This window comes from Paramisgurnus dabryanus, chromosome 24 (assembly GCF_030506205.2).
Source record: "Paramisgurnus dabryanus chromosome 24, PD_genome_1.1, whole genome shotgun sequence".
NCBI classification, from domain to species: Eukaryota; Metazoa; Chordata; class Actinopteri; order Cypriniformes; family Cobitidae; genus Paramisgurnus; species Paramisgurnus dabryanus.
The window spans coordinates 5,036,079-5,061,843 of record NC_133360.1 but is presented as its reverse complement, the minus strand read 5'-3'; the positions used below and the strand labels follow the sequence as shown (position 1 = coordinate 5,061,843).

Here is a 25,765-nt window from a genome sequence, read left to right as displayed (position 1 = left end):
TCTGCCCGTGGCGCGCTCCTCTTCCTTCCTGGAGGCAGAATAACTCAAATCAGCGTTGGTATAAACTTTCTCTCATCCGTGTACCTGTAGCTAGCTCAGGGCGGTCCACCGCCTATCTCACACAGCTCCTTGCTTGTCGACTCACTCTCCTTCCCTGTTCTCTCTTTCTCCACAGGCTACCGCCGGGACACGAGGCACAATGAATCGATTTTCCAATGGTTCTCTCACCTCTGCGCTGACTACAGCTTTGGGTAGGTATGGCTCTCTTCACAGTTCAGTATCTCAGTGCTCACGCTGGCTCTTTCTCTCTCTCTCCACAGATGACTCTGCGCTGACTACAGCTTTGGGTAGGTATGGCTCTCTGCACAGTTCAGTATCTCTGTGCTCACGCTGGCTCCTTCTCTCTCTCTCCACAGATGACTGCTGGGACACAAGGCACAATGAATCGATTTTCCAATGTTTCTCTCACCTCTACGCTGACTACAGCTTTGGGTAGGTAGGGCTCTCTGCACAGTTCAGTATCTCAGTGCTCACGCTGGCTCTCTCTCTCTCTCTCCACAGATGACTGCTGGGACACAAGGCACAATGAATCGATTTTCCAATGGTTCTCTCACCTCTGCGCTGACTACAGCTTTGGGTAGGTATGGCTCTCTGCACAGTTCAGTATCTCTGTGCTCACGCTGGCTCTTTCTCTCTCTCTCCACAGACGACTGCTGGGACACAAGGCACAATGAATCGATTTTCCAATGGTTCTCTCACCTCTGCGCTGACTACAGCTTTGGGTAGGTATGGCTCTCTGCACAGTTCAGTATCTCTGTGCTCACGCTGGCTCTTTCTCTCTCTCTCCACAGATGACTGCTGGGACACAAGGCACAATGAATCGATTTTCCAATGGTTCTCTCACCTCTGCGCTGACTACAGCTTTGGGTAGGTATGGCTCTCTGCACAGTTCAGTATCTCAGTGCTCTCGCTGGCTCTCTGCACAGCTCTCACAACACACTCCTCGTCCCTGTTGATTTGGCAGTTTTAACAGGTCATGTATTACTTTAACAGGGTGGCGGACTTACGGTAACTGGCTGCGCGATGCGTCAGCTAGACAGTGTTTTCCTATGTGACGCCGGGGGCCAAAACCCTCACGGCGGGCTCGTTGGTCTACAGAGGGGCGAGGGCGTCACGCCGGCACACCGGGTCGAGCGCTGCCCTTTCCTCGAGACCCGTTGGTCAATCGAAAACTGGACCGGGGCGCCCTTTCGTCGAGACCTCGGGCCGGCGGATCTCCTTCGCCTCCAACTCTGTGATGATAAAAAGATACAGGTAAAGTAGCAATATTATAGATAATACTCACACACCGTCAATAGCACAGTTCTTCACCGCCACTCCTAAACTCAGGTCCGCCGAGCGTTTGGCTGGGAAAATACTTCGAGACGCCACTCTGAGATTTTCAAACTGAAACACACTCACAGCATATTCAGGTACAGGCTTTTACTCTAGAACCGTTCTTCCTCTTCGTCGTCTCAAGAACGAGTGACTGGAGGCGGGGGTACGTCAGACAAGACACAGCAATCTCACTGCAATACACAGCATTACACAGCACCACTTCAAGTGAAAATTTCTACATCCAAGACTCACCCACCACGCTAGTGCACACAATAGACGCCCGTCTTCCTTCACCTCACTCTGGACGAAGAATATGGAGATGTTAACTTGGCCTAAGGTTTGTTTTTGTCACTGGAGCTGTTTCAGCACGAAGACCCTTTGGCTCACCCACCGCGCTGGTTCAGGGGTAGGGCCACCCACTCTCTTTCGGAAACACTCAAGAGATACACAGATCAAATATATGTACAACACATCCATAAAAAGACTCCGTTACTCACAGCTGCTGTACTCTCTTCGTCCCACGCTCTCCAAGATTTATCTCACACTGTTAGGACTCTAGATGCATAAACAAAGTGGTTTTCAGCCACCAACACCACTTTTCCACAATCGTATACTCACAGTGATGCGTCTTTCCTTCCTTCGTTTCTTTCATCCAAGGTCAGTATTCGTTTAATTCTTCTACCTATAAGGTCTTCGGTATCTTCATCAATGGAAGGCTATAATCCAACGAGAGAGAGAGCAGTTACAATCATCCAAAACAGCGTACCCGGTGAGCCCAGCTCGGCGCTACGATACACACCACCAACAGGAATAATAAGCACACTAACTGTGGTTTAAACTGCCCTCAAATACTCTCCTGAGTGTTGCCATCGTCCAATCACCCAGCGCTCCTCTTAATGACACTCAGCTGTATGTAATTCGGCTGATTACAGCGTTCGCGGCGCTACCGGATGTCCGGTGTTTCCTCTTACCAGTCCGGGCGGAAACATCCGGGCGGAACCAAACTTTCCCGATTTTTGGTTCCGCCTAAAAGATCGTCACTCCTGTGACATCGGCTCAGTACTTTTCCAAGTGATGCCATCCGGTGATGAGAGACCAATTGCATTTAGTCAAGGACCCTAAACAACTCTGAGAGTAATTCCTCCCAAATCGAACGAGAAGCCTTGGCCATTGTATTTGGCATCAAGAAATTTCAGTACCTTTTTGGGTGCAAATTTACCTTTCTCACAGACCACTGACTACTTGCTTAAATTTTTGGTCCGAAATCTGGCATCCCCTTATTGGCCGCAATTCGCTCTTGTTGGGCTCTTCTGCGGTCAGCTCACCATTATAACATCAGGTATAGGACATCCAAGCAGCACTGCAAAGCGGATGGTTTGTCCAGATTTCCCTTGCCAGATACACCTCCAGAATGTTCACAAGCTGAAGTATTTTACTTCAAAGTGGTGCATAATACACCGGTCACGGCTGCACAAGTGAAACGTTTCACAAGAAATGACCCAGTCTTGTCTGGAGTTATGGACTGGACTTCAAAATGTCAAAATGAGCCGACAGTACAATCTGGCTGCTTACTGTGGGGTTATCGCATCATTATACCCCCACCACTGAGAAAACCCTTGCTTAAGAAACTGCATACCAGCCACTCGGGAGTAGTGAGAATGAAAGAAATTGCACGCAGCAACTTCTGGTGGCCTGGGTAAGATGCTGAGATTGAAAAGGAAGCCAAAATTTGTCCAGACTGACATAATCTGGGAAAAATGCCTCAGACAGCCCTACTACATCCATGGGAGTTTCCAGAGTAGCCATGGCAAAGAGTGCATATTGACTTTGCAGGTCCACTGGAGAATCACATGTTCCTTGTGATGGTCGATGCTAACAGTAAATGGCCTGAAGTTGCCATCATTAAAAACACCACTTCAGAAAAACTATCGAAGAGCTCAGATCTGTTTTCAATTGTTTTGGATTGCCACAGCAGATTGTAACCCCAACTGGTGTCTGAAGAGTTCCAGTGTTTCTTAATACCACCAACTTAATAATCACCAACGTCTCTCCAGCTACGGCATTGCTGAAAGAGAACTCTGGAGCCGACTGTGAAAACTAAACAGACTGTTCTGTTACAACAGCAAAAGCAGGTGGAAAGGAGGTGCAAGGCAAAATGTAGGTCTTTTAACAAAGGTGACAATGTTCTTGTTCATAACTATGGAAAGGGAGCCAAATTGGTCACTGCCACAGTGATGACGCAATGGAGCTGTTTCATATACAGTCGAAACGAAAGACAATGTGACCTGTTAGAGACATGTCGTTCAGATGTTGTCTGCAGCAGTCTCTAGTGATGATTCGTGTAAAACCCAGATTCACCAACCAACAACATCCTTAAATTCTGGCCAGGAAGTACTACTTGAAATATCTCCTACACAACTTACCAGCAAACCAGTGGTAATGGATACTGGAATCATCCCTCTTAAAGACACATCTCCTGTCCCAGAAACTGTTATAGAGACTCCAGTGAAAGCACCACGGGTTCCTGTGTCTCCGTGTTATACCACAAGAATGCGGAAAGCACAGCAGAGGTTAGATCTATAGTTTAGTGGCTATCCCACGTCTTTGGGGCAGAATAACCCCCAGGGTGTAGCCTGAGAAATGAGGTAGTGTACCCTCTTTCTTAAGTAGAATAGAAATGTTAAATAATAATAATAAAAAATTGTATTGTTGTTGTTCAAAGTAAAAGGGGAGGAATGTGTTATGCATTTCATTATGCTGGTGTTACCCCCCCCACCCTTAAGGAACTTATGTGTTCTTGCATGTGTTATGTACATGCGCAGTGTGTGTACTGCTTGCTATTGCTAAAAACAGTAAAGTGTTATCTTGCTGTAAGACGGTATCCATGTACTATGTATCTAAAATGCGTCTCATTCATTCCACAAAATAACATATGTATTTATTACAAAATGAAGTATGATATAAAACACAACCATTTATTTTAATACTTTAAAACGTTTGTAGCTACAACATGAAATAAACATATGAAAAACATCCAGTTAAAGTAAAGCGCAGTAATTTACTAATGTTAAAATTATATGCAAAAACTTAATTTTAGAATCAGTTAAAGGTAGGGTAACACATTTTGAAAAATGCTAACGGTAGCCGCCTAGCAATGAAATCCCGATCCCACCCTCAAGTCAAACCGCCATCCAAAGTCACGCCTCTTCCAAAACACATGAACACGCACAGATCAGACGGTCACATCTCATGTCTCATTCAGCAGTGAGAAAACTTTGCAGTACAAAGTCGAATAACACTGCCAAAATAACCAAACAACTGGTTTACATCAGAATTAGTTTAAGCACACGTTCGGTTGTGTAGACGTAGTAACTATATCGTTACGCTAATCCGTAAACGAACACAAATTTCATAAGCAACACAATGTTTCATCAAAGTAGAATATCTGAATCCATCTCAATACAAACATATCGCGTACCTACCTTACCAAAATAAACAGTGCAACGACTCTTTCAGACCCTTTGCAGCTCCTGCAGCTGTTTCATCTCGTGGTAAAGCAGTAAAGTTACTGATGTTCATTTGGGTTTTTGCTCTTGCTGATCCAGGCAGTTTTTGCTGTTGTTGTTATAAAAGATGCCTTTAGTTTTGTGCCTCCTGTGTAGGTTGTCAATTTAGCAGAAAAGTTTGCTGTTCTCACTGTTTACAGGCAGGAGGTGAGCGCACGTGAACGCGCCGATGACGTATGGTGTCTGCGTGGACTCGCTGCGCGGTGGGCATTCAAATTATGCTTACGTATGAGGGACAAAAATGGAAACGTCCGTTCGGACCGAAATCTATGATTTGTTGAACATTTTTTGGTCCTACGCCTTTCACAGAGAACATAAATTTCTACAAATACATTTAAACAACTTAACACAGTGATTGCTATCAGGATGTAAGGAGACTTTTAACCAGCATAACAAAAAATGTTTCAGGATCAAATCTGTTACCCTACCTACCTTTAAAAGGTTAATAACAAATAACAGACTTCGTATGAATAATAAAGAGAAATACATTGATGAGACAAAAAAATGCCATTTATATATAAAAGAAATATTTTATGTTTGACCATCAGACACCGGAGGGCAGAGCAGCTGCACTGAGACAGTGGCAAATTTCAGAAGGACTTGCCGAGATGAGGCTGATATTGATATTATGAACTCATTCAAATCTTTAATCTTTCTAAATAAATTATAAACGTAACGTGATGAAAATGCTATAAGAAAGAGGGATCAGACTTTGACAGAACACCGGATATCTTCTCTAATTATTTTCAAATGGTGTCTTCGGCGACGGTATACTATAAAAATGAAGGTAATCTATTTTATTCTGACAGCACAACAAAACATTTTCTAGTGAGTTATATTGTTCGTTTCACTCGTGTCTCATTCATTTCCACTGTTTTTCTGCCACCACATGCGAGCGTGACGTAACTGTGATGTCGACTTGCAAAAGGTCTATACTACGAAAAAAGCATGTTCTTTTTTCTGAGGAAAACGTACATACTTTTGAGTGTGTAGCAAAAGAGTATGCACGTTCTCGGACATACTGCGTCATGCAACGTGAACGAAAACGTGGTTGCCTAGTTACGCACACCACAACTGTTAACAATATTTAATTCATTTTTATAAATTATGTCCAATATAATTTAATTTACTATTCTCATCTTTTTTTCTCATTGTTTTTCACAATACATTTTACAATGTGTTCTACCAAGTTGAGGAATGAAGCAGGACGTCATAAACGCAGGTCGTTTGTGAGGCGGGTGGTTCTGACGTTCATGTGCAATGTGTGTAATGAAAGCTACTTATTTTAAAGTCGAAATATTTAAAGTTTATAGTATAAACTATTGGTTAACGTATTTTATACTTATGTATATAACACAAAAATACCCAGATGAAAATGAACCATGCTTTTACTATAGTAAAAGTGTAGTAACTATGTTTCTTTGGTTGGACTAATAAAGTTAACATTTGTACAGCCACAGTATTACTACAAATAAGTCAGTGTGGTTAAGCTCCTCCCTCCCGCACGCAATGGGTTGTGGGCAATATTAGCCATTTAAGGCCCTGTCCCAAATGGCGCACTTCATGTGGACTTTCGGTCTTGTGGCCTTAAATTGCGCGTTCTCGCTTAGTCTACGAGTCCGTAGGGTGTCCCATCTGTCATTTTTACGCTTTGAAGTGTGCTCATCAGCGCCTCCTTTGCCCCCTTGATGCGGTCTTCAGCGAAGCCCGCACTGCAGCAGGCTTCGCGCACTTTGCCAACCCAGAAATCCTTTCGAAAGGGCAATCAGACCAATCAGGCGACGGAAGGGAGGAGTTCACACTGACGGGCAACTTCTCTACCTATTTCCGGTGTGCTGCTCAAGTCTGTCCCAAAACACAACTCCGGTGCACCCACGTGGACTCGCATCAAGGGTCCCTAAAGTCTGGACTACGTGATGTCATCAAAGTGTGGACTCTGAGGAGGATCACAAGTCCGGAGTGTGCCATTTGGGACAGGGCCAGAGTGTGCATTGCTCTGCACTTCTGCACGAATTCTAACCGGAAATAGTAGACCATCCGGGTATCTTTGGGATACTCATTTCAACATACTACTATTTGGGACGTACTAATTCTAGTTTCCCATACTATTTAGGACGAATAGTATGCAAATTGGGACTCAGCATTGGATTTGGAATAGTACTTGGGCCGTGACTGATGACATTTTACAAGTCCACAAGAAATCAAGTAGGCATATTGAGAAATCCGCCGTTTCTCAATGTCAAGGATACTTCTTTGGCAGGACTAGTCCTTAAAAGTAACTTCCTTCAGAGGCTAGGCGAGGCTCCTCTTAAGATTTCGTAGAACACGTTAAATGGAACAGGCTAGCAAGTGCACGTGATTGCGTCAATGAAAGGGTTGCTTTCGATGCTGCGCGCATAGGATACACATATGCATCTTTCCTGTATATGGATATGGATATTTCTCGAATGAAGGACTCAGTCCTTGCTGAAATTCTGAGGATCCTCGAGATTGGAACAGTCCTTCAACGGACGACGATGCCATAGCATCCTTGAAATTCTGGCTTCCGAGGATCCTTCCTTGACATTGAGAAACGGCCACCACCCGGGTGAACAGACAGGTGAAGACTGTAATCAAACATGATGGATGACAGGGTGCAAAGGATGAGGGGTGATGTAGTCAGGTGAATGAGGGTAGAAGACAGGTTTTATTGCATTATGGACCAATCATAAAAAATGTAATTAGTAAAATATATATATAAAAATATTTAACACATAAGCAAAAAAGTATGATTAAAAACAAAACCTATCAATTACACAAGGGTTAACACAAAACATTCCCCTCATTCTTTAAATGATGGCTACGCCCCTGGTTTAAGGTTTTAAGAAAGTGTCTCAAAACCTTAAACATAAAACTACATTCACAGAACCTCTGACTCTACTGACAAAATAAAAATTATTTAATCTGTTCTCAAAATCAAACAATTTCTTAAAATGATACACAACCAGTAAATATACAGTGGGTAAAATTAAATATTCAACACATCACCATTGTTTTTATTAAATACACTATATTTCCAAAAGTTTTGTGACACCCCTCCAAATAATTGAATTCAGTTGTTCCAATCACTTCCAGTAAAATTAACACTTAATGCTTCATCATACAAAGACACTTTGGACAATTTCATGCTCCCAACTTTGTGGAAACAGTTTGGGGATGGCCCCTTCCTGTTTCAACATGACTGTGCACCAGTGCACAAAGCAAGGTCCATATAGACATGGATGAATGAGATTAGTGTGGAGGAACTTGAATGAGTCCTGACCTCAACCCAATAGATCATCTTACAAATGTGCTTTTAGAAGAATGGTAAAAAATCCCATGAACACAACACACTCCTAAACCTTGTAGAAAGTCTTTCAAGAAAGGTTGAAGAGTGTTAACTGCAAAGGGTGCAGGGCCAACTTCATATTGAATCCTATGGATTAAGAAAGGGATGTCATTCAGGTTCATGTGCATATAAAAATGGCAATATAGTGTATAACCTGTCATTATTATCCATGACATGACTGTTATTAATTGTTTGTGTTGTATGTTGTGTGTTTATGTGTACAGAGATCTGCAGTAGAGGATGATGTTGTCTATGCAGGAGTTATGAGACGATAAACAAACTCTCTGTGATTCTCAGATCAAGATTCAGCTGTTTGATCATCTTCACTTTCTATAGTAACTTGTTTAAAGTTTCTTCCTAATTTGTGCATTATATTACATGAAATGATTACATTAGAGACATTCGTTTTCTTTCTTGTTCCAAGTTCTGTTACTCATCCATTCACAAGCATTAATCTCATGTTAACAGCTAAAATGCACAATAATGGGACAACAATGAATCATGTATTAGACAACAATAATAGACCATTATTTAAAGAAAGCTAGAACTGTAAAACCTTATCAGAAACACTGTGTGGATATAACCAAAACACAACATATGTCAAATGTTTTATTTTTGTCACTGAATGCTTGTGACAGTTTCTGAGTTGAACCTTATGTGGAAAGAAATGTGGTTTTGTTCTGTTGGTGGACGTGAGATATGTGTTTCTGTTTGACTATTAGGGGCTGTTTGTGGTTGATGTGTGTATGTGAGTGGTGTGATCTGTCTGTGTGTAGGTTTGTGTGAAAGCATCGTGTATGTGTGTGTAAATGAGAGGTGTGAACAGTGTGTGTGTGTGTGTGTGTGTGTGTACCAACATCTGGTTTGTGTGATGTGTGAATATTGTGTGGTTCTTTTATTCATACCTTTCACAAAACAGAAATCATTTCTTTACGGCAACTTCTGATGCCTATACCACATGTAAATTTTCATCACTTCTGACACATGTGCAAAGTTTCATACATGCAGAGTTTTCGAGCATGTTTAGGCCCCCAAAAATGCTATTCATTTCGGAGAAGAAGAAACTGAGCAAAAACAATAGGGCTTTGCACTCACGGTGCAGGCCATTCTGGCCTCATCACCTGCTCCTCGGTGCTTGGGCCCTAATAAAATAAAATATAATATATCAAATATAAAACAAAGGTAAAAGAAAAACAGAGTACTTCAACCAGTTATAAAAGCTTTATCAAACAAGTATGTTTTTAATCTTGACTTGAAAATGGTCACAGAGGGAGCCAGTCTAATAGAAATAGAAACTAATAGAAACTTTTACAATAACACTGTAGAAATAATACTCCACTTTCATAAAAAATAAGATAATTTAAAAATCCAGATAATTAACTCACACCCATGTTATCAACGATATATACAGTTATGTTCAAAATAATAGCAGTGCCATCAGTAACCTGATAAACCACTGTTATTCGTAGTAGTAATTTATTTGGAAACATCGGAAATGATTTACTTACAGATGTAGTAGTGTAACAGAAAAACAATATTTGTAATGATATCCACACTACTTGTCCTGACTTATAGACTCGTTTATTAAAAATGGCATGATCAAAATAATAGCAGTGTGAAGTTTAATTGGAAAATAAGTTCATTCTGTGAAAAAAAACATCTTTTTGTCCTTTATAAGGAAATAGAGAAAGCAAATATTTCACCCATTGTTATAAAATATACCTGCTGTTGAATTTCTAAGTAAAATGGGCCGTTCCACCATTGCTCAGAGGAACAACGCAATTTGATTAAAACGTTTATTTGAGAGGGGATAACTTATAAAGAAATGCAGCAAAGTTTATGATGCTCAGCTTAAATGATCTCAAATGCTTTAAAATGGCAACAAAAACTCAAAGCACATGGAAGAAAACAAGTAACTTCTGTTAAAACACATTGAAGAATAGTCAGAATGGCACAAATTCAGCCTTTAATCACCCCTAGAAAGATCAAAGATGATCTTAAATGATCTGCAAGTACTGTGACAGTCAGAAGACATCTCATTGAAGCTAAGCTGTTTGCATGAAGCCCCTGCAAAGCACCATTGTTGAAAAAAAGATGTGGTGGTGCTTATGGGATCTCACTCTGGGACGAGTGAGCATAAGAGTGAGAATCTAGACTACACCACTGCTTCACACTTTGAAAGTGCGATGCGCTTTAATTTTAATTCTTAAACACCTCGCTGAGGCCTGTATTTGACCTCTACTGTTTTGCTAATTGCATGTGCATTTTTATTCAAACCTCTATTTAAATAATTCATAATCAAGATTTAAATCTGAGTTTAAAGTCATGGTGCAGCAGGACTAAAGTTCTTAAATATATATAAATATATATCTTAAAGGAACAGTATGTAGGATTGAGGGCCAAAACTGGTATTGCAATCACAAAACTTGTGGCTAAAACTGGTACTGCAATCTCACAACTGGTGACCAATACACAAAATGACAACATTAACATCAGTTGAGGGCTGCAACTCCACTTTTTAAACGACAATATCCTGGCCAAACCACTGTTGTCAGTGATGATAGTATTTGAAATGAAAATGATTTCTTAAAGGAGAATTTCACCCATGGACAAATTAATCTTTATTAAAAGTGGATCATATTTGTAGTCGAAATGTAACATAAATTTCGAATTTGGTGCCTATTTGACCGAGAAAAGAAATGTTTGTAGTCTCACCCCCTCTACAAAGATATAGGACTTCCTTCTTTCAATGATGCAAAATGATGATTTTTACATCATTGAAAGAAGGAAGTGCAACACTGAAATCTGTATTTCTCCTGTCTCAGGGGAAACAGAGGGAATGACGCATGACCATTCAAAAACATGACTGGGGTTCTAACTATACAAAGCTTAATGCAAATGGGTGAAGTGTCCCTTTAATGTCTAGTGACATATCAGGGCCATTTTATGATTAATTGATATACATTTCTTACATACTGTTCCTTTAAATATACCTTAAATCCATGATCAAAATGATGGGTTAAATGTAAACCTGCTTTTATTAAAACAAGGTTTAAAGGTAGGGTATCTGATTCGATCCAGAAACATTTTTAGTTATGCTGGTTAAAAGTCTCCTCACATCCTGATAGCAATCATTGTGTTAAGTTGTTTAAATGTATTTGTAGAAATTTATGTCATCTGTGAAAGGTGTAGGACCAAAAATTGTTTAACCAATCATAGATCTGAAACCGAATGAACGTTGCCTTTTTTGTCCCTCATCAGTAAGCGTAATTTGAATGCCACTGCACAGCCTGTTCACGCAGACACCATACGTCATCAGCCCCTTCATGTGCGCTCTCCTCCTGTCTGTAAACAGAGGGAGAGAATGGCAAACTTTCCTGCTGAATTGAGCCACAAAACAAAAGACATCTTTTATAACAACAACAGCAAAAACTGGCTGGATCCGCAAAGAACAAAAACCCAAATGAACATCAGTAACTTTACTGCTTTTCCATGAGATGCGAACGGCTGCAGGAGGCAAAGGGTCTGAAAGGGTCGTTGCACTGTTTATTTTGGTAAGGTAGGTACGTGATATGTTTTTATTGAGATGGATTCAGATATTATACTTTAATGAAACATTGTGCTTATAAAATTTCTGTTCATTTATGGATTAGCATAAGGATATAGTTACTACGTCTACACAACCGAAAGTGTGCTTTAACTAATTCTGATGTAAACCAGTTGTTTATGTTGGTTATTTTGGAAGTGTTATTCACTTTTTACTGCAAAGTTTTCTCACTGGTGAATGAGACATGAAATGTGTCCGTCTGATCTGTGCATGTTCATGTGTTTTGAAAGAGACGTGACTTTGGATGGCGATTTGACTGTGGAGGGTGAGATTGTGATTTCATTGCTAGGCGGCTACCGTTAGCATTTTTCAAAATAAGATACCCTGCCTTTAAAGTTTGGTGCAACAGAATTATTAGATAAATCCTTACAAACTAAGCAGATAAATTGAATATATTCTTATGCACACATCAAAGTCTGCAGCAGTCATTTATTGTCTTTTATATTTTTCTACTTATAGAATAGTGTTTTTCTTCACTGCTTGTCCTATTTTGGCACAATCCCCAAACTGAACGAGTAGTTTTTACTAAGGGCACCCATCTCACATAAAATTAAACTGCTATTTTAAACATATTCTACCTGCCTTCCTGATATAAATTAATATAAATTTGATATGATTATTAATACTGTTACTTATTTGGGCAAAGAACACTAATGACTTGTTTAAGTTGATTAAAGCTAAAGGACGCTTAAAATGAAGCCTCAAAAAGCGTCCTTATTTCTCCACGCTGTTAAGGATACAACAAATGGATCCTTATCAGCCTAGGCTATCCCAAGATTCACAGCTGGATATTCTAAAATAAAAATTAAAAACTACTAAATGAAAGTGTGTATTTAGCAAACATAAATCACAGTTTTAGTATTGTAAGTTATGTTTTTAACAATATCATTCTCTTTATGTTGCTTATATTTCTAAGGTTGATTAATTTGATATACTGTTGAATAATTTAATCTACATCAAAGTGTCATATTTTCTAAAATAAATTCATATTTTTCTGATTCCATATTATTTTAAATTCCAAAATTTTTTTATTTTTGAAGAAACCAGCCCATATTTGAGAGGTGATAAAAAATTAACAAAGAAAGATAGGATGAAACATTTTCAGTTTGTTTATCTTTTTTCAACTTAATATATTGTATGTTTATATATTTACAGAAAAACATTTTCTGGAAAGCATTTTGTTAAGCTTCTGTAAAAATCACAAAAAAATGCTGGCAGGCAATTTTTGAAAAACGCTGGCGGGGAAAGGGTTAATCCAATCTCAGTGTAAGTTCATTAAGCCATGCATATGGTCAATTCAGTTTTAAATGTCAAAGAGTGTAATGTTTATTTATTTATCCAGTATCTTAACACCATTCCAGCATCTATGGCTATATTCATGGGAACAACCAATTAATTTACACACAAGCTAATCTACGCACAGGTTGGTGAAGGACAGTTTGACATCTCCAACTCACCTAACCTGTGGTGCATTCCTGTACAATGCATCATTGGAGAAACTAGCTAGCTAGTCACAACTGTTTCCTGCAAATTCCCACGCCCTTATGGGATTGAATGATTATGATGAAAATAAATTATTACAAAATTAAGGGCAATGGAATTAGCTGTTTAATTTTTTTAAATAATTTTTGTAGAGCCACACACCTTGAACATGTTCAACTGAACAACCTAATTTTTAAACCTTAAACTCATAGACGTATAGTCAATATATACAAAAATTTGTTAAAAACCTAAAAGATAGTGGAAAATTTGTTTCAAAATTATAAAGTATTAAACTTCAGAAAAACTAGAAAGTACATTTTATCGGTGATGATGTTATGGTGTCTGTGATTTTTTCTTCTTTTCATCTCTGCAGGAGATGCCATAAATGTCATGAACCAAAACAGCAACAGTAGCTACACCCACCAGACCAGAGACGACCAATCGGATCACAGCTTCAGGACCATAACAACAGCAAAAACAATCTAGAGGGACAAAATTAACAACATGAAACACATCAGTGTGTTTAATCAAGAGAACAATATATCAGCATTTCACATGAAAACTATTTCACATGAAAACTATAACAATATAGCTGCAAGCAGCGAACCCACCCTTCGATGACAAGCCACAGAAAATGATACACGGTGGGCACATGTAACATCTTCATTTATCCAATGAGTCTTTAGTTTTATCAGATTAATAAAAGACAGATTAGCTCTATTAAATTTTTCCGGGAAAACACAACCCCCTTGGGACATGCTGCGGGAAAAGCGAGTCACGAGCAAGCAAGCATGGAAAAATCCATGTTCGTGTCAAAGTGCATTCAGCACAGAAATACTCTGACATACGTCCAACTGCTTTTTTGACACTTTGCCTATGTTTAGCATGAGGAATCCTACTCTTAAACTGTGTTAATAAGTCAGAATGCATGAAATACCGTTACCCCCCCCCCATAATGATGTTACTGACCAATTTGGGACTGTAGGTGTCAGGTTTAAAATACTTATGGACCTTAACAAAATTAAGACACACTTAAACCACAAATGGGGTAGTATAATATTCTGCAGGGAGAACCCAGATTGAGATGTCTCATTAGGATACACTAAGACTGTCTCTCAATCTGAGCTTCTCTGCAGACTGTATTTATTTAGATTTTAATCAATGGTTCACTTGGTTCATTCCGAAGGTCGAACCTCACAGACTTTCACAATTGTAACAACATCACACATTTTGCCAAGTCTAGAAAAATAGGATAAACTACATTCTACCACAACGAGATAGTAACTTGATGATGCAGTAACCAAAGGTCGTATGATAACAAAAGAACATTCTACGTACTTTTTCACCTTGGCAGTTTTCTGAGTAGCTGGTAAGATTAATATGATTCTAAGCAAAGGATTATACATTCATAAATGGTAACATAATATATTCAAAAATGTAATAAGAAATACATTTTCTCCAACAGTAGGTAAAACTAACTCCATCACTTTACTCAAAAGGGCGCTACAGAGTCCTTTTGCCAAACCCATGTGTGGCTATGTTGACGGTTTTGCTCACATCTACCAGACAACAACATTCATAACATTGTATGCAAGTATGCTCAGAGCCTTAAATACACCTGAATGTATGGGATTCACTCGCCTCTATGACGTTTTTCCGGAAGCTGGCTATAAAAGGCGACGCCCGCTGTCTTCAAGAGGGGGGTCTTGGTTGGGTTTTGTTGGTGTGTGCGCGTGCATGCCTCAGAGGTGTATGATGTAGCTCTTGTTAGATTTTGCGTCCCTCATTTGTTATTCTGATTCTTTAGTTTTGTTAATTGTTATGTTTATACACTCACCTAAAGGATTATTAGGAACACATTTCTGATTAATGCAATTATCTAATCAACCAATCACATGGCAGTTGCTTCAATAGATTCAGGGGTGTGGTCCTGGTCAAGACAATCTCCTGAACTCTAAACTGAATGACAGAATGCGAAGGAAAGGTGATTTAAGCAATTTTGAGCGTGGCATGGTTGTTGGTGCCAGACAGGCCGCTCTGAGTATTTCATAATCTCCTCAGTTACTGGGATCTTCACGCCCAACCATTTCTAGGTTTAAAAAGAATGGTGTGAAAAGGGAAAAACATCCAGTATGCAGCAGTCCTGTGGGCAAAAATGCCTTTTTGATGCTAGAGGTCAGAGGAGAATGAGCCGACTGATTCAAGCTGATAGAAGAGCAACTTTGACTGAAATAACCACTTGTTACAACCGAGGTATGCAGCAAAGCATTTGTGAAGCCACAACACGCACAACCTTGAGGCGGATGGGCTACAACAGCAGAAGACCCCACTGGGTACCACTCATCTCCACTACAAATAGGCAAAAAGAGGCTACAATTTGCACAAGCTCACCAAAATTGGACTGTTAAAGACTGGAAAAGACATTTAGATGGTAGAATCAAAATTAGGCGTAAACAGAATAAGAACATGGATCCATCCTGCCTTGTTCTTACTCTTTTACGTGAGGCGTTACTTCCGGGTTGTATACATTGCGGAAGAGATAAAAGTGGTATTGCCAGAAATACTTGTCATTGGCAGGGAAGTGTTTTCTCTTAATTGATGAGATAACTCGTCAATGGTGGGACAAGAGTTAAACATAAGTGTTCTTTTACCCTTTTGTTTTATAAAATCATAAAACAACAACAATGAAATAAAAATATGAATTATTTAACCAATTTATTTTATTATTTAACCAATTTATTGTAACCAATTCAAGGTTACAGTAATAATACATAAACACCTTATATTCAGGTGTGCTGAATAATTACACTGAATAAAAGATTCATTAAATTTACAAAAATTTTTAAGGTAAGTGGTTGCAATCAATTTATTTAATCTACATTTAAACAAAAGTTTTTTTTATTTTGTTATGCTTTTTTTGTTTAAATGTAGATTAAATAAATTGATTGCAGTAAATTGAATTAATCATTTTTCCGTGTAGGCACATTTTCTTTTACAGGTTATATTCATTATTTAATGTGCATAAGAAAGCCATGCTATAGGAATTGCAAAATTGAGATGTGACCATTAGACAAGAAATCCTGATCGGAGCAGCAGGGTCACAAAAAATAGGATGAAAGAAAAAGATATATACACAAATTAATGGTAGTTATTAAGATTGCTGTGGTTTGGAATTGGTAAAAAGTGTTTAAAAAAAAAAGTGATGAAAATATTGACGTACCTAATAATTCGGCACACACTGTAATTGCACTCGTGGCTCTGCTACATTGTAACATTTACAGTATAAGGTCTCGGTGTTATCATAAGGTAGTCAGTTTATGCATTGTGCATATTGGTTAAGACAATTTGCTGATTTTTAAAACCTGCAAAGCCTTTTACAGTGCTTTTATTATAATATTCTAATGTCACGTGTCACCTCTTATACTTCTCTACTTAATCATTATATGGCTTTAAGTTGGTCAAGGTTGCACAAAGATGGCTGTTATTTGTAATCCTACTGTATGTAGTGGGCCAGTCTGGGCCAAAATGCCTGGGCAAAAGTCCTGGTAAGGAGTAAGACTCTGTTTATGATTCAGAGATTAAACTTTAAACTTAATGGACAGCTTAATAATTAAAAAGCAACATATTTCCACCATATATGGGTGGTGATGGCATAGTGGATAAGACACTCGCCTTTGGTGTGAGAGACCCGGGTTTGAATCCACTGTAACACACCATTGTGTCTCTGAGCAAGACACTTAACCCCTTGTTGCTCCAGAGACGTGCGACCTCTGACATATATAGCAATTGTAAGTCGCTTTGGATAAAAGCGCCAGCTAAATGAATGAATAAAATAAAAAAATTCACAAAAAATTGTTTTAGTTTTTTTTTTTTTTGGGGGGGGGGGGGGGGGGGTATAAAATTTAAATACATTTTATAAATATATAGCTTGATGCTTGTTCTGTATTAAAGTGTTATGGTTTACCTTGTTACATTATGTATACTTGTACCGTCTGTCTATGTAAACAACTCTCAAATCGATAAATAAACTAGGAAAAAATATTTTTTTAATTACAGGGGGCACTACAGAGCCCCACTGACATGCCCAGGTGGCAGCCTTTACCCGGGCCTAAATGTATACGACTCTGATGTGTGTGCCAATTTGATGAATTTGAATGTTAACCCAAACCTATATGTGACCAAAAGTCCCCAAACCTATATGTGTTGTCCATAAATAGACTCTTGTTTTATTATTGGTAAAACACATTTTTTTGTTACTTTTAACACAACTTTTGTTGTCCCCTCTATTTATTTATACAAAGATTGAACACAAAATGGCACATAATGTGCACAATTGCCACAAAAATTATAAAAATAAACACTTGTTTTTAAAGTGTAGAGGTGATTAGGTGTCTGTTGCAGCTGCTCAGAGACTTTAAAGGGCCCATGGCACAATACTTTTTTAAGATGTCAAATAAATCTTTGTTGTCCCCAGAGCACATATGTGAAGTTTTAGCTCAAAATACCATATAAATAATTTATTATAGCATGTTAAAATTGCCACTTTGTAGGTGTGTGCAAAAATGTGCCGTTTTGGGTGTGCCCTTTAAAATGCAAATGAGCTGATGAAATTCAAACACTGATCACAATGTTTGTTGCAATTAAAACTCAATTGTGTTTTTCTCTGTACTAAATGGCAGTGCTGTGGTTGGATAGTGCAGATTAAGTGGCGGTATTATTATAATAAGAGCTCCTTATGACATCATAAGGAGAGCCAAATTTCAACAACCTATTTTTTCATGTGCTTGTAGAGAATGGTTTACCAAAACTAAGTTACTGGGTTGTTCTTTTTCACATTTTCTAGGTTGATAGAATCACTGGAGACCCAATCATAGCACTTAAACATGGAAAAAGTCACATTTTCATGCCATGGCCCCTTTAAAGTAGCCCAATGTTTCCCAATTCTAGTCATCATGTCACCCATCCCAGAATGCTTTTGTTGACTCTAAAACATGCTGAATTCAACTAATATGCCTCTTCAATAAAAGGCTTGCTCAACTTTATGCGGTGCCACACAAAACAACTACAGCTTAACTGCTTAGAACTGTGAGAGCAGTTTGTAAGCATACAGTGTCTTCAAGTCACAAATCAATCAGTCTGCACAGTGCCACTGAAGCTGAACAAGCCTGTTTCCCTAATTAAAGCATCATGAAACACTAACCAACACCTTTTTTAGATGTTAACGAAGTTAGTTGTGTTACACATCATAGAAGACAATGTTAGTATCTGTTAATTTTAACATAAGGAGAAGATTAGTTAATTTTTAGCTTTTTTGTGATATTTTTGTCTTCCGGGTTTAAACTCCATATTGTGTATGTCACGGGCTATGACGTGGCAAATTAATGTAGAACCTCATAACCGTCAGTGTCTCATTAATATTTATAAGAAGCTCTTATCCAATGCGGAGATGTTTTGCTTTTTGATGTGTGCGCGTGCATGTGCTCCATGCGGCCAGGTCAGCCGGGGGAGGGTGGTCTGGGGCTCAGTGCCCGGTTGCATGAAAGTCCTTAAGCTAAGAAATCCCTTAAATATAAGGCTAAGGGTGCCCTAATAAAAGATGGGTTGCAAGAAAAACCCTTAAGTGAACCATAAGGCTGTCAATAAGTATTTACCCTTAAATGCTAAAGTATTACCTTAAGTTCTGCTATGCGTTGCTACAAAGTCCTTAAGTCCCATTTTCCCTTAAAAACTTAAGGAAAAGTCCCTTAACGTCACACGCGATGGCTGATATTATGGTTATTTAAGTACCAAAGCGCATTTCTAATGATCGAAATAATCCCTTAGAGAAAATTTTAAGCATTTATTAGGAGAATAGCGGTTTGATCGTCCGTCAATCTAAAGTGCTTCCAGTTTGAATTACTTTGAGGTTTTATACATGCAGCACTTTACAGTCTGTTATTTGCGATGTTTCATTGTACACAAATCCGCCGTACTGTTGAGCTGCGTGCGTTGATTTGTTTACGCTGTGAGATTTTGAAACTATAGCAACCGCGTCTCCGCTGCCGTGTTTTGGCAGAGACTACTGTAAAATACTTAGTATAAACACTTAGGTAAGGGTGACAGTTAAGACCTTTGTTGCAACGCTCTTAAATAAATCCCTCCCTCAGGGAAACCCTCACTTAAGGAGTTTCATGTAACCGGGCACAGGTTCTGTATAATAAAGTAAACGTGAGTGCGCCATTACGCACACTCTGTAAATATGTTTGATGATTTTCCCCGCGATGCTGTCAGGGCTAGACTCACCATCAACTGAATTTGCTCGGGAAAGCTACAGGAGGCAGGTGGACTTTGATCTGTTCTGCGGTACCATGCCCTGAGGACTTTCCATTATCTTCAAACACACTATTATTTCAACTATAACAGTTTTATTTGACCTTTGTTTAAATTAAATATTATATTCAGTTTAATTATTTCTTTAATACTGCTAATCTCAGAAAATCAGTTTATATCAGTTGCCCCGCCCACTCATTGCCGTGAGTCCCACTCATAAAATATAAAATAAACAGTTTAAAAACAGATAATTAAAATACATGGAAATACATTATGCTTAACCCTATTAGACCGCAAGTGTTGGCGGATTTTTCTACCCATAGCCCTTTAGGAAGAGACTTCTGACAATGGAAGCCCAAAAAGCTTGGCAGTCACGTGATTCATAAAGACTTCAGTTAGTTTCTAGTGAGTCACTGAAATACACTGAGTTAGATCACACTGTGTAGTATGTAAATGTACAGGGGCTGTTTCCCAGACAGGGATTAGATATTTTAAGAGCTGTCCAAACTGAAAACAACTTGCAACTAACAACTGACATATCTTAAAATACATCAAAATGCACACAAGTAATGTTTTTAGTAAGGCATGTTTGTTAAAACTAGTTATATTTCATAATTAAACTAAGGCCTAGTCCTGGTTTAAACTACAGTAATCCCTGTATAGGAAGCCACTCCATAATGGGATGCGCGAATTTTCGGCCACCAAAATTTTTGGCCGAAAATGGCCCAAAATAGCATTCGGCCGAAAGACTTTTATCATCGAAACAATACGGCCGAAATGTTGTGATGACACAAACAGAAACCGCGACCTGCACGTGCTTGTCTGAAGCAACATGTCTGCGGTGTTGATGTATTTAAAGGAATACCGTAAAACTTCAAATAATAGCCGAGTCCCAAATAGACGCCTGTCTCTTTTAGACGCCTGGTGTGACGACAGGTTTGGGTAAATAAACGCCTGTCTCAAATAAAGGCCTGGTCTGTTTTTTAGTTTCGGGTTGTATTTAATCTTCTAAAACCCGTCAGATAGTCTGTTTAAGACAGTTATATGGTGCAGATTGAACACGCTAAAGTTTTTTTTGCTTACCGGTAGATGTCACGTGACAGACGCAGTCGTTCCTTTACTCATCACTATGACAACACAACAAGCTTCGTCGCCAGGATTGAGGTGATGATGACAGTAGCGAAGTGGCAATCGGGAGAGTCAGGACTTTTCCCGGTGGGCCGGTAGTGTTTTGGGGCCGCTGATAATAGCCGGGCTTTCAGTCTTTTGTCATGCATGCACTCCCGCCACACATTGTATTTCTCACGCGGAAACACTATTTATCATATTTAATATGCTGCAGCGCCTAAAATGTATCTGGCCGCACTGCTCTCTCTCTCTATCAAGCCCGTCTTCCCTAGAGTTCTAGTCGAGCGAGCCAATACAAAAAAAAGAAAGAGGCTACACAATAGCCAATCAGAAAATAGCAGTGTTGTATCTGGGTAAGATTTCACGCAACAACCAATAAAAAACATATCATTGTTTGCTTTATTTATACTGCCAATAATTTAAGACTGTTGTTATTACACAAACTAATTTGTTAAACACATTCAAATGAAAAATAAAACGTAATATGTGGTAACCTCCTGCTGTCATGCTGGAACAATTAAATTAAAAGCCTGTCTCTTTTAGACGCCTGGTGTGATGATAGGTTTGGGAAAATAAAAGCCCGGGCTATTATTTGAAGTTTTACGGTAGTCTATCCATTTTCCATATTAAACTATGTTATTACCTTAACTAAGAAGAGTTGATACATCCCTGTATCATCTTAGTGCATGCACGTAAGTGCTGGGGCGCGCTGCGACACTTCAATACCATTTAGCTTAGCCCCATTCATTCAAATGGTACCAAACAGAGATAAAGTTAGAAGTGACCAAACACATCAAAGTTTTTCCTATTTAAGACGAGTAGTTATACGAGCAAGTTTGGTGGTACAAAACGTAGCACTTTTCTAAGCAGAATTAAAAGAGGAACTATATTTTATGGCGGAATAGCACTTTTGGGAGTACTTTGACTCGCCTGAAAAGTCCGCTCCCCTTCTCACTCTCATAATGGGAGAGGGAGGGTGTTACTGTGCCGAGTCGAAGTATTCCCAAAAGTGCTATTATGCCATAAAATATACAAAGAACAAAAGATCACTTTCTATTATTATTAATCCCTAAAAGCATTAATATATGCATTTTATTAATACAAGTTAATAAATTAATTTATTGCATGTAATTGAATACAGAATCACAGAGCCAAAAATACTCCACCCATACATTTTATGCATAAATATATGCACTATATACCACCATCACATTTAATAGCCTCTCTAATTACACAATAACGGATGAATCTGCATTAAGAAAACAAAATTTACCATTAAAAAGCTGTTCATGGTTTGTTATGTGTTGCTAACGTTATCCACTAAGACCGTTTCTCTGTGTAGCCTCCGAAGGGGTCGCATTTCTGGGCTGCAAACGTATACATATGCATACATATGTCTTATTTCAGAATATTAACTTTTAAATTAACTTTAAAATATAGATTTTTTATTCATATTATTCTTGGTAAATTGTTGTAATATGCTTATGACTTGCGAATGTAATGCTCAATTAACTTAAATAAACTAGGCTTGATGACGTATGCAGCAGCTTGCCTATGTGACCTCCGGAGGCTACAGCTTTCAGATGTAGGGCTCTGATTTTACCGCTATTCATTTAATCATAACTCCTAAAGCATTTGCGCTATAAAAAAGTTGTTGAATTGTTCGTAAAAGAAGATAATTGCGCTTTTTGGAAATAATGTTTTATGGTTTATTACGGTACTTTCTTGGTTTCCGTCCGCCAAATCGCTGCTGTTTGTGGAGAGCTGAAGAGAAAGCGCGTTAAGTTTGAGTGCATTGCAGCAGTGAGCAATATTAAAGTCTAAATATAAAACTGTTGACACGCTGTTGGTGGCTCGTGACTCAACGGCCCGACTGTTTAAGTTGATTTTCAATAAAACAGCGTTGATTTTTTTCCTGCTTCTGGGTCCTCTATGTTTCAGAACCTGGCAAATGCTCAGGTAAGCCACGGGCTAACTTAGTTGGTTAAATTAGCCCGAAAATTTTTTTTGCTTATACAAAACTAAATTTAAGGATTGTTTCTCGCCAAACCCACAGAATAGAGTCAGATCACAACACCTGAAATATATCTTATGGCACGATTTGCGTGGATTATGACAATGTGCAGTAGCTTTCTTTTTAGAGACTCACCCATACACTTTCTGCCCCTGCCATTGATTAAGTTAGTTCTTCTGCTTTATAAACTACTATTTTATTTTCTGCGGACAACACTTTTCGAGAATGAACGGAGGTAAGAAATTTAAGACTTGGGTAAATTAAATTTAAGACCTAGGATAAAAATCTGGGTGTTTTTAAATGTTTTAAGGCCTTAAATTTAACATTCTGAATTTCAGACTTTTTAAGACCCCGCGGAAACCCTGGGAATAGCATACTTATTGAAATCAGAACTTCTTAAAACACTTACGTTTTTTTAAAATTGAAGTTAAAATATTTTTTATTTGCGAGTTATTTTAATGGTGGTTTATTAATACATTAAAAACTAAAACTCTTTAACAATAAAACATTATTACATTACTCAAAGCTCATAATAAATTAATTACTACACTACTGTTCAAAAGTTTAGAAACATCAAATAAATTTTTAATTTATATTTTCCATGTATAAAAATTGTAAACTCATCAAAACTATGGAATAACACAAATGTAACTGTGGGAATTACTGTGTGCACCCAAAAGCATTCAAAAAAATGTAAAGTGTATTTGTTCTTTTACATTGTTTCGTCTATCTATATCTTGTAAAACTGTACTTTTGTTATTTTTCAGTAATTTTTTGAGGTGTCACACTGAGGCGATTTTTAAACAATAACAAAGAATGAGTTTCTATTTACTATGGTCTATTATTGGCAGATTTTTCTTTATTTTTAATGCAAGTCAACCATTTCAAAACTATTGTTTTAAAATAAAAGTTTTGTTTTCTAATGAAAAGTTAAAATGTTAACCCTTTATTGTAAACAAAACAAATTTCATTTATTTAAACATTCATCACCAGATTAAAACACTTTTAGATGTTTTAAAATGTTTAAACAGTAGTGTAAGTGGGAAACAAATGAACTCACTAAATAAAAACTGTACCTGAACACGACTGACAGATATCATTGATGTTGAGATGTTGAGTTTGGTTTGTGATGGTATTGTTGAGTACACATCTGTATGTGTTGTTATCCTGATATTCAACCTCCAGAGGTAGAGAGAGTCTGATGTTGAGATCAGACACACTGATGCTGGACAATAAACTGTTTCCTTTGTACCAGGACAGACTTACATCTCTCACATTCAACACTGAACACAACAACACACATTTTGAGACTGAGTTTTTTGTACAGTCTCTCTTGATGTCAGGAACGGGTAGATGAGCTGGAAAACACAAGAGAACAAAAATAAAAATCAAAAGCATATATTATTACTATAAAACAACTATTGAGAGTAATTATGATCATTAAAATGCCAAATTGTAATATAAGACAGTAAAAACTTGACTTAATATGTGTTCCTGTATAGCTCAGTGGTCGAGCATTGCGTTGGCAGTGCAAAAGGTTATGGGTTTGAACCCAGGGAACACAAGTACTAATAAAAAGTATAGTTTGAAATGCACTGTAAGTTGCTTTGGATAAAAGCGTCTGCCAAATGCATAAATATCATCAACATATAAATATAATATCTTTACTCACCATAAACAATAACATTGAATTGTTTTGTTAAGGCATTCGATCTGCCGCTGATGATCAGTTGATAAAGTCCAGTGTGTTGTGTTGTGATGTTTGTGATGATGAGATCTCCAGTCTGATCATTTAACTGCAGTCTGTCTCTGAATCTGCCATCAAAATCATCAGTATAAGTTTTTGTCGTTTTAGCTGCTTTATTAATTTTAGCGATGAGAGTCCCGTTAGATCCAAAACTCCAGCTGATCACATCTTGACTCTTTATTTCAGTATCAGCGTTTAAAGTAAAAGAATCTCCCTCCATCACCGACTTCACTTCATCACTAAACACACCTGAACACACAAACACATTCACTGTCACACCAAAGTTCATCAAAGATTTTTAATAAAGTTTATTTGATCTTTAATATTTTTTACAGAAGCACAAAGACAAACTCGGAAAGATATTTGGAAATATGACCTTTATGAAGAATATGTTTCTTTAAATATAAAAATGACAAAAAAAATCTTTAAAGAACAACATGAAAAAAGACCTCTGAATGAATAAAACAGCTTCAAATATTTAAAATATATATTAGATAGAAACATACATTTGTTAAATATTATACATTCTGAGTATGAACATAAATAATATCTGATGAATATTTAGATTATGAGAGATCAAAGCCATAAATCTGATCTGGATTTCATCATCATATCTCAGATTTAATATGAGAATTAAAGGAAAATAAAACATCATAACCCTATACTAACTAGCTGTAATAAATCATTAAAAACACATTTATAACTTACCAACCAGAGAAGTGAAGCAGAAAGAGAGAAAAACAAACATGAAAATCATTTTCAGATGTCTGAAATAACAACACAACAACAATCTAACAGTGTTGTGATGTAAATTCAAGTTGTTTTGTGTTTTTCTTTCTCCTTATATGAAGCGCTGTGAATTAGCATGTATATAATATGATACATAAATAAACTTGTCTTGAGTTTTGAGGACAGATTTTTTTTAAGGGAGGGGTTTAAGAGAGCTTGAATTCATCTGATGAGAGTCAGCGACACATCATTTTACCATCATAAACAATATTAACAGAGTTTTCTATACCTGACTTTACATCACAACACTGTCAGATCGGTATTGTGTTTTTATTTCAGACATTTGAACTGTTGAAGAAAATGTTTCTCATGTTGGTTTTTCTCTCTTTCTGCTTCACTTCTTTGGTTGGTAAGTTATTAATATGTTTTAATGTTTTAT

The 25,765-nt window shown here is 37.8% G+C and overlaps 2 protein-coding genes across 2 annotated transcripts in view; both read right to left on the bottom strand.

Moving 5' to 3' along the window:
- podxl2 (podocalyxin-like 2) overlaps nucleotides 1-25,765 on the bottom strand; it is a 92,990-nt gene that overhangs the window by 4,435 nt on the left and 62,790 nt on the right. The gene's annotated exons all lie outside the window — the stretch shown is intronic.
- LOC135748215 (uncharacterized) lies at nucleotides 13,152-25,467 on the bottom strand. The gene is made up of 4 exons (XM_073813620.1): nucleotides 25,306-25,467; nucleotides 24,523-24,846; nucleotides 23,927-24,244; nucleotides 13,152-13,881 (listed from the first exon to the last, which is right to left on the bottom strand). Exons 1-4 carry the CDS (start codon nucleotides 25,352-25,354, stop codon nucleotides 13,733-13,735), a joined length of 840 nt encoding a protein of 279 aa, XP_073669721.1. The 5' UTR covers nucleotides 25,355-25,467; the 3' UTR covers nucleotides 13,152-13,732.

Excerpts from the sequence above, each read along its gene's own strand:
- LOC135748215 (XM_073813620.1), bottom strand. The coding sequence starts at position 25,354 with ATGATTTTCATGTTTGTTTTTCTCTCTTTCTGCTTCACTTCTCTGGTT. Across the intron at positions 24,847-25,305 it reads CTGCTTCACTTCTCTGGTTG|GTGTGTTTAGTGATGAAGTG; the intron begins GTAAGTTATAAA and ends TTGTGTGTTCAG. Across the intron at positions 13,882-23,926 it reads TATCTGTCAGTCGTGTTCAG|ATTGTTTTTGCTGTTGTTAT; the intron begins GTACAGTTTTTA and ends TTGTCCCTCTAG.